The sequence below is a fragment of the Sander lucioperca genome, chromosome 14, assembly GCF_008315115.2.
Source record: "Sander lucioperca isolate FBNREF2018 chromosome 14, SLUC_FBN_1.2, whole genome shotgun sequence".
NCBI classification, from domain to species: domain Eukaryota; kingdom Metazoa; phylum Chordata; class Actinopteri; order Perciformes; family Percidae; genus Sander; species Sander lucioperca.
The window spans coordinates 21236346-21245901 of record NC_050186.1 but is presented as its reverse complement, the minus strand read 5'-3'; the positions used below and the strand labels follow the sequence as shown (position 1 = coordinate 21245901).

General features: G+C 38.6%; 1 protein-coding gene across 1 annotated transcript in view; it reads left to right on the top strand.

Moving 5' to 3' along the window:
* LOC116047087 (glycogen synthase kinase-3 beta-like) overlaps positions 1–9210 on the top strand; it is a 20002-nt gene extending 10792 nt beyond the window's left edge. Inside the window, exons 8-11 of the mRNA XM_031295592.2 lie at positions 307–402; positions 1243–1429; positions 1758–1835; positions 4226–9210. Of these exons, the coding sequence (XP_031151452.1) occupies positions 307–402; positions 1243–1429; positions 1758–1835; positions 4226–4287 (423 nt within the window). The 3' untranslated portion in view covers positions 4288–9210. The remainder of the gene's footprint in view (positions 1–306; positions 403–1242; positions 1430–1757; positions 1836–4225) is intronic.
* The last annotated feature ends 346 nt before the right edge of the window (positions 9211–9556 follow it).

Sequence of the window (9556 nt, the reverse complement as noted above, 5' to 3'; positions counted from 1 at the left end):
CGGAGTGCAGACTGATTAGCTCTCGCGAGTCGTGACCAAATCGCAGCCTTTGCGATTAGGAAATCGCATTTTAACATATCGCGATATTATCGCAAATGCAATTAATCACTCAGCCCTAGTTTTCAATGGAGATTGTCACAGTAGAATATAAACCTGGTTTGTTGTTGTGGGTGTGTTTGTTGTGCTATTATTTTGTATAAATGTTTTGGTATCATAAAAGACTGCTAGAATAATTTCAGTCAATCACACACCCACATGGCCTGTGTGTCTACAGAATACTGCTCATACTCCTACATCTATTCTTAGGTCCTAGGAACCCCAACAAGGGAACAAATCCGAGAGATGAACCCAAACTACACAGAATTCAAGTTTCCTCAGATCAAAGCTCATCCATGGACCAAGGTAAGTCAATACCTGAGGACAAACTCCAGCAGGGCAGTCAGTGTTCGCCAGGCCTGCACTGTCCGGCATGTGCATAGAATCTGTTAACATGGAGAGGTACATGTATGAACGTTGTTGTCTGTTACTATTATTTTACTTCTGATTCTTATGACATCAATGAGACTTTTTTTGTGTGGAGGAACTCTATAGAATTTCTATATACTGTACATACAAACGTATTTAATTCAAACACATTACACCAGTTACTCCTAACAAAAGAAGAGAAAATATATGTGGACGTGTTTTTTCCCACACAGTCTATTTAAATCTGCCAGTGAAAGTGCTTTAGTGCCCTCCTTCTGAAAGTCGGTTAACCCCGTGAGAACTTAAGAGTACAGAAACCACTTAAAACCAAGAGAAGTGGCCCTTTAACATTTACTACAAAGCACATAGCTTTCTACTTTAAAAACTGCATGCAATTGCTTTTTTAGATGCCGAAATCTTCTATAGAGGGTTTTCTTTCTTTTTGAGGTTCTACATTTACCAAACGTTTAACACTAAAATGAAAGTACTTAATGTAAAAGGAACATCGCAGCGTCTCATGCTAAGCTCCAATAGATAATAAATATTGTTGTACAACAGTTGTACAATTTAGCGTGAAGGTAAATCTGCCATCTTTCCTTTTTTTTGGGTGCTTTATTTATATATATATATATATATATATATATATATATATATATATATATATATATATATATATATATATATATATATATATATATTACATTGATGCTAGACATTTTCTAGTGTGGTTGTCATTTTTGGCAGACATTTTTGACTTAAACTCTTGTTGTTCCTTAGGTGTTTAAACCTCGCACCCCTCCAGAGGCCATCGCTCTTTGCTCCCGGTTGCTGGAGTACACGCCGGCCTCACGGTTCTCCCCGTTAGAGGCCTGTTCACACACCTTTTTTGACGAGCTGCGCCAGCCGAACACACGACTGCCGAGTGGTCGAGAACTGCCCATGCTCTTCAACTTCAGCACCACAGGTATATACAGATTCAGGCACACTTATCTTAAAGGTTTTGGTTTAATTTCAGCACCACAAATAAGTACTTTTTTAAAAAGTAATTACCCAGGAGAAGTCAGATTCCCGTCTGTGTTATATGATTAAGTTGTGTTGAAGCTCGATGGATTCATCGCCATCTGTTTAACTTAAAAACAATCCGGTGCTGTATCTTGGTTTGTTTTGGGCCAACGCTGCGACCTCAGAGGAGGTGCATTTAATGCAGCGTACACTATTCTTTTGTTGTGTGACGCTGTCCTGTTGATATGTGACTCATCATTAAATAAAAAGTCTTCTTTTATTTTCTGCAGAGCTGTCCATCCAGCCCCAGCTGAACCCAACCCTCATTCCTCCCCACGCTCGCGCTCATACAGCTGCTTCCGCCCACGGTGGGAAACTCATATGTTAATGTTATTATCATTTTATTGTAATGTTATTATCACCATGGTTTGGTGGTGGCTGAAAAAATATTTGTTACATTTTTTTATGAAATGAATACCATTACAAAAAAAATCCAGACTTCACAAGTAACAATGTGGAATTAAATTGTTTTAACACAATTTTCTTTTCTTTTATTTATTTTAAATAGCTGGTGAGTGAAAGATCCTGGTCTTTTTTTACTGGTGATTAAAAGTTATGCAGCAGATTATTTAACATATAAAATGGATTTTTTTTTTTCTGACAAAATAATTTCCAAAAAACAGTTCTGTAACTAAAACATCATCTTTCATGTGTCCAGTCTGGTTAGCAGAGTATGTTTCTGCTGAAACCAGAGTAATGAGTCTTTTTGGACACAAGGTGGTGGTATTAGATATAAAACTTGAATTTGTCATAAACTGATTAGATTTACAAATGACAGATATCAGAATGCACACATTGTCGATTTAAAAATACGTAGTGAATATGTAATGTATTGTCTCGAATTTTAAAAAGAGCCAGATTATAATCGACCACTCTTTTCGAACCCTCTGTTTTCTGGAAAGATGCGCAACAGTCCAAAGATGAGATTGTTGTACACACTGGAGAAGGGTCTGGCTGAACCCATTCTTATTCCGTACTAAGAGAAAAAACGCTCTGGGTTGTTTGTATATTTTTTTTATACCAATCACAATCGTCTTGGGGCGGCGCGAAGCCCGGATGCAGCGACGGTGCCCTTGCAAAATAGTGTCGGACTCGCGTGGGAACTTGTTTTAGTGCAACATTTGCATGTGCGGAGGCGAGCCCTGGCTTTAAAATGGCTAAATCGCTGCAACAGAAAACGCATACAATTTTTAAGGCGTACGTCGACTATGTGAAGGTAATTGAGTGATGAGTAATGAGTTTCACTGAGGAAAAAAAAAAGACAAACATAATTTGATCAGCTGTGCACTGGAGGTGAAGCCCGCCTATGCTTTAGCTCTGGAGGAGCTTACTGGACTCGTTAAAGCCACAGATTTAAAAGCTGTATGTGGCTTTTGCAGAACGTTATTAAACCGATTTCACAGAAGTTGAGCAAATTTTGTAAATCTTTACAATCATTCACCAAAAGAACCAAGCATGCCTGCCTTATTGCAGCTTGGAAGTTTCACCAGAGACAGTTCAGAAAGTTGTTTTAGAGCATCTTTGGTTTCATGTAGCGACGGTGATTCTGAAAACGGTAACACGCAGATAGCAGAAAGGGAGGAGATGTTTTCAGTTAGAGCTATGAGTCAGAACCATCATACATCTATTGTTGTTGTGAATATGTTATTGTGTAGTCCTTAACTATACAATTACCCTCACCTTTTCACACGTATTTCCAGAAAACAATATCGTCTCATATTAATATTATAATGTAATAATACTAGGGCTGTCAAATGATTTAATTTTTTCTCAATCGCGATTAATCGCATGTTTTATCACATGATTAAAATTCTATTATTTTGCATTTCAGAATTGTTTTTAAGTACATATTAACAATGGAAAGCAATTCTTACCATTGTATCCTGATTGGGAATCAAATGAATGTAAAGAAAGTTACTTTATGAACTTGACTTTAAGATTTGTATTTGTTTATTATTTATTTACTGTAAACAAAAGAAAACTGTGTGAATCTGTCATTATTGCACAATTCAGAACATGCCAACTGTAGCATGTCTTTAAGACCCGAGACTTCTACGATGCTGACAGGTCTGCAGTTATTGCAATATTTTTATTCCATTTTGCAAGAGCTGTAGTAATTTTTTTGGATTTGGTTTCATCCACAGGTCGTCAAGTAGCACTCTCCAAAATACTGCTTTGCCTGAGCCCACTAGCATCAACCTGAGTCACGTTAACTGTACTATGCTTAGCTCCTAGGTGGTAGCTCAAGCTTGATGTGCTTCGGTGATATTTTAATTCTTTACACAATGTGCATATGGCTTTTGACTTGTCTACTGAGCCGTCCGGGAGTTTTGGAAAATAAAAAGCACCATTCAGAATTGTGTTGCTGCTGTCTTTCTCCGTCATGCCTGCAACCTGCAGCAGCCGGATGTGTTACGAGTATGAAGTATGGCAGCTTGATATTAAGTAAAGGTGCAGCAAAGGGTCAAAATAGTAGCCTAGCTAGATTCTAGTGATTTTTGAACAGCTAAGGGACATTGTTAGGCATGACACGAAGCCGAGTAAAATAAATGGCGGCATGCTCAGCCCTTAATCGTATCGCGATTAACGCGTTAATGCTGACAGCCCTAAATACTTAAATAATACTTAACATAATACTACCTTTGTGTACTGTACTGTTAATTCACCACTGTCTTTTGTTATCTCTCTTGTCCTTCAGATGGTACCGGTTCAGATTCATCTCAACACAGTTCAGTACCAGGATCTCTCAACAGCATCTGAAGCAGCTCCTCACCTGCCTGCCAGCCTGACCCTTATCTCTCTCTCTCTCTCTCTCTCACACACACACACACACACACACACACACACACACACACACACACACACACACACACACACACACACACACACATACACACACACACACTACTGCTTTCCTCCATGCTGCTTGCTCTCCTCTTAGATGACCTGTTTTTGTACAGTAACTGCATTGAACAAACATTAGTTCTGTAGCTGCCAGGGGTGAAACTACGGCAGGTGATTGTTAAACACACACACACACAGAGTTGTCTCGCTGCTGCTTGGGTGGTCTGTAAAGGTTCAATAGTCGGGGCTGGTCCTCTGTAATATAACCTTTTTTTTCCTTCTTTTTTTTAAATCAACATTTTTTTTTTCTTCCTTCTTTGTTTTATTTATTTGACTAATTGAAAGCAAACATTTTTGTCTCTAGAGTTTTCCTTTTTTCCACATCAGATTATTTTTTATATTCTAAAATGTTTTTGCATCTGAACTGTACACTGCCTAACCAAGATCAGAACTGGCCCCAAGTAGGTCATCAGGGTAAAGGATGTTTTATTCAACTCAGGGCGGGAGAGCGGATGAAGGGAATGATAAATTCCTAAATCCTCCAGCCACTTTATATTTACCAATCCAGCCTGATGTTTACGTTTAAATTTAACCTCCACATCTTGTTAATTTAGCTGCTTAAATGTCAGGTAGAGTAGAAAAACCTCATCAGTACCAGGGTAGCAATTATCAGTGTATAGTTGGAGTTGTATTGCCCCTTACGTGAATCATGTACAGTGGCTGCATTACTTTATGCAGACTGATTCCACCAGTCACCGCGTCTGGTATCCATGTGTTTGGTTCCTGTTCTAGAGAGTTTTGTCTGCTTAAAGAGTGAAATGTTCCTCTGAGAAACCAACAAAACTCATTTCCACATATTCCTCAACTCCATCTTCTGTTGTTCATCACCTCAAAAATTAGGCCAGACCTGTAAATGTCAGTTGTGAAAAAAAGTGTGAATGTGCTGCTCAGCAAGAGGCAGATCTAGAAAATGAGCGTTTTGAAATTGAGCAAACAAATTCAAACCATAGTAGTGCAAATAGTGTTACTTTACTGGAGGCTGCTCAGTGCGCTGCTAGTTTGCTGTCCTACCAACTAGTTGTGTCCACTGGATGATTGCATAACAACCAGCGGTGCCTCGGGTGCCACTGTCCTAGATCATTTCAGCAATAGAAAACGGTTATTGAAGCTCGTCTAATAAACTAGAGATTCTGTATCCCGACATCAATGCTTCTTAAAGAAAGTTTTTCTTTTTTACTCGCTGAAGAAAATAACCAAATGTATGCCCCTTTTTAACCTTCTAAAAGAAAAAGAAACCTGGAAGCCTTCATTGGTTTCACTTGTGCTAGAAAGTGTCAGTGAGTGGAGTTTACTGTGGAGGAAACGGCTGTGTTCAGAAAGGTCTTTAAAGGTGTGTTCCACTAATATTGGCTGGAAATTATACTATGCAGGATTTTCCTAAAAGAAACAGTCTATCAACTCATACAAAAGTAATCCCTCTTAGTCATCACTTATGACCTACTAGAAATGTGTGGCAGTGTCTGATTCCTTCCTATTTTGCTGTGTTTGGGACATTATCTGAGCATCAGCCTTTGGGCAGTGGGTGTGTAGCTCATTCCAAAACTAGACTGAGTGTGGGGTAAGTGGGCGTATGTGATGCTGCAGGTGGTACAGCGGGCTGTGTTTAGCAACCGTGCCCAGGGGGCTTGCGCTTCTGGTGTCGCTTAGCCGGGGGGTAAGAGGGGCCAGCTTTGAATGTTGTTTTTAAGCGACAATTCCTGCATAGTATGCCTTTTAAACAAAAAAACTACTTTTTCTTTTGTTTTTCATTTCAAGCTTTCAAAAATGTTTGAAAATGTTTGAACTAGGGCAACCGTTGCTGCTTTTAAAAATACTGAAATTGTTTTAAGATAAGCTATACATTTTAAAAGCTTTGAAAAGTATTTAAGTGTGGTAAATATAGTTACATAATGGCTCCCCTTTACAATTCCCCACAGTGTCTGATGACATGTATTCATACAGAAAACAAGAGGCTGTTGTTGCTAGTCTTAAAATCAATTTAATTTCACAATATTATAAAGGCGTCTCTAAAAAAAAAGAAAAAAACCCTGTAAGGTCCCTTAAAATATATTGGCAGATTAAACACAAATGCTATCTAAAAGCAACTTTTGGTGGAATTCCCCTTTAGCTGAAAGATCATTTGTGTCCTGATGTTAGTGTAGAAAAATGCTTTTGTACTCCCAATAGCTGAGAGATTGTTGGTCCTCCTGTGGATGAAAGAGAAACTACAGAATGCCAGGATGGGGGGATTTATTGTTTTATTAAACTCAATGTAAATGTATTTATTTGTTTTTATGATGAGAGTTGGATGTCAGTTAATTTTAGCCGAAGAGGGCTTTAAAATGGTGTCGAAACTTCTTTAGCAAACTGTACTTCATCAGTGGAAAATGAGTGAGAAGATCTGTGTAGGAACAACAACAGAATTAACAAACAGAAAGATGAATGGAAGCTGTAATGTGAATAGTAGTTGAATGTGAATTTCAAGCAGGGGGAGTTCCTTTTTGGTGACTGTGTGTTTGTGTGCTCCTTGTACTTCTATCTTTGTGAAGACCAATTTAAATTTGACCCCATAAGAGTGAGAAAAGTGAGCTGTTTGAGGTCATGTTTACATGTAGGTTAGGTGTGTGTGTGTGTGTGTGTGTGTGTGTGTGTGTGTGTGTGTGTGTGTGTATTCCAACCTGCAGTCTGAGCAGGAAATTTGTAGTATAGTATATTTGATACTATTGTTGTACCATGCCTCCACCTGCTGTTTTTAAACTACAGTCCTGTTTGCTTTTAACCGTATGTTATATATATAATATACACACACGTTTAAAAGCTCGATGCTTTTTTGAATTCCACCACATTCGGCACGTTCACATTGATTTTATTTGAGGAGAGTGGAGAGCATTTTTCATTCTCTTTCCCAGCCTAACCTGTCAGTCCTGTGGGTAACTGCCAGGCTCACTCTGCTTTCTTTGCTATAGAGAGTCCAACCAGCACGTTTGATTAACTCTGCAGGACGCGTCACACTCAGAGCTGTCAGACTTGACTGTGGCTATGAAAAGATGTGACTCGACCGAGAAGAATCAAACATTGCTGATTCGTCTCTTCCTCCAATCTCAGAAGCCATCTCCCCCCCCACTCTCTCCTTCTCTTATCGCACATGTAAATATCACTGATTTTTATTTTCCTCTTTTTACTTTTATTACAGAGTTGTTTATATCTTATCTCTCCCCTCATCCTGTCGATGAAGCAGTCTTAGTTTGTGCATTGTTGTAAATAAGTTTCTTTTTTTCACAATTCAAAATGTAAATACTGCAAAGGAAGAAAAAAAAAAAATCAGCCTACCCTCATATTTGTTGATGATCTTTCTCTCTCTCTTTCTTGTAGTCCAGAGAAAATTGTAAAGTATCCGTTAGCGGGTTCAAGGGTTCTGTTCCAAAATGCTTTGTTTCTGTTCAGTTTGCATCTTAGCTTTAAATCTGGCCAAGGATATATGACAGTGCTCTCTCCAACCTGCTCATTGGAATCTACTGTTGGTCTATACAGTCTAATAAATGCAAAATCTTTCTAGATGTTTGTTTTCCTTTATAATGAATAGATTTAAAAGAGCAGTAATGCACCTAACGGGAGTGGCTTGTAACTGACTCCAAAGGCTGCAGATTCTCCACAAGAGGGAGCTGTGCAGTCATGAAAAGACAAGTTCTCCACATGCCAATTAGAGTGAAATGTATTCAAGTTCAAGATTAATTTCCTTTTTATCTTTTGGCCTTGGTAACATCCTACCCCTTTATTGTACTATTGAAATACCTCCTTCTGTCTCTCCCCAGTAACCAGGAGGCAGACAGTCACAGTCAGAGCAGTGTGAACCTCATTCCTGAAAAAAATGTTAAGCTGACAAAAGTATTTTTTGCAGATTTAAAATAATACATTTAAAGCTCAAAAACATCCCAAACAGCAGCTATAAAAAAAAAAAAAGAAATGGCCTCAAGCAGAGATGACGAGCAGACTGCAGAGGGCTATTTCATTTTCAGACTAAGTCTTCAACCCCAACTTAGCAATTTTATCAGATTTCACGCAGCTCTTCTGGAGCTACAACAAACTTTGATGTGTAAAATTGCTATACTTGTTTTCTTTTTCTTCCACATTGTTATTTTTTCTCATGTTGGAACAGAACTGTGTGTTGTGACAGATTGCAATATGATTACGGTGCAGTATTGAGAAAAAAATGTTTCTGCTACAGGTGACTGGCCTTTTCAGAGAAAGTTGCTGTCTCATCATGTCTGACTTGATCTCCATTTAGTTGTTGGACTAGAAATCACACAGTATGATGTCCAGCTTGTACTTAACACTGGCATTTTGTATTATGTGCCATATGGCATTCAGAATTGCTGCTACGATCACAAGATGGCAGAAATAGACATTTGTGTTGTGACTGCATACAGAGCCACCTATCAGCTGTGCACGTGTTAGTTGAGAGGCAACATGCAAAAATGTTGACTGACAGTTTCAAGTAAGCCTAATCTCAGAAATTGTACTTTTTGTTTGTGTTTTAAAATTCACTGAAAGCTCAGTTGTTTGTTGACATTACCTCCCTTATGTAACTGAGGTTACTGCATCTCTGTATAAGTTAATACATCACTTTTAGTAACTATTTTTACTCCAGTGCTGTTCATTTTGGTGTCATCCTGCCCTGGTGGACTGATGTGTTGGAGTGATAGACTGAGAAGGAGAGAGAAAGAAACACAAACCTGTCCGTCTCTGTTCTGTGTATGTATGATATGGACTCATTTACTGTAATAAAGTGATGAAACTGTGTTTAGACTGTGTGCCCTGTTTCTCTTTAGGTTATGAACTAGTTTAGATCCATACAGACAAACATAATAACTGAGTTGGTAATTAGTTGCTTCATTCCTGTGTGCAGATCCAAGAGCATGGGTTAATATAGTATATATCCATGACATTTCACTTCCGAGATTGCTCCGATGCCACAGGAAATTCTGCCGGATGCATGTCTTTTCGCCGGTGTCTGTTTACTTCCACTTTCTTTGTGTTGGAATTTTAAACTCCGGTGGATTTCTGAGGACTATGGTTAACTGCTCCTCAGATCTCTGCAGGGTAAATCCAGACAGCTAGCTAGACTATCTGTCCTATCTGAGTTTTC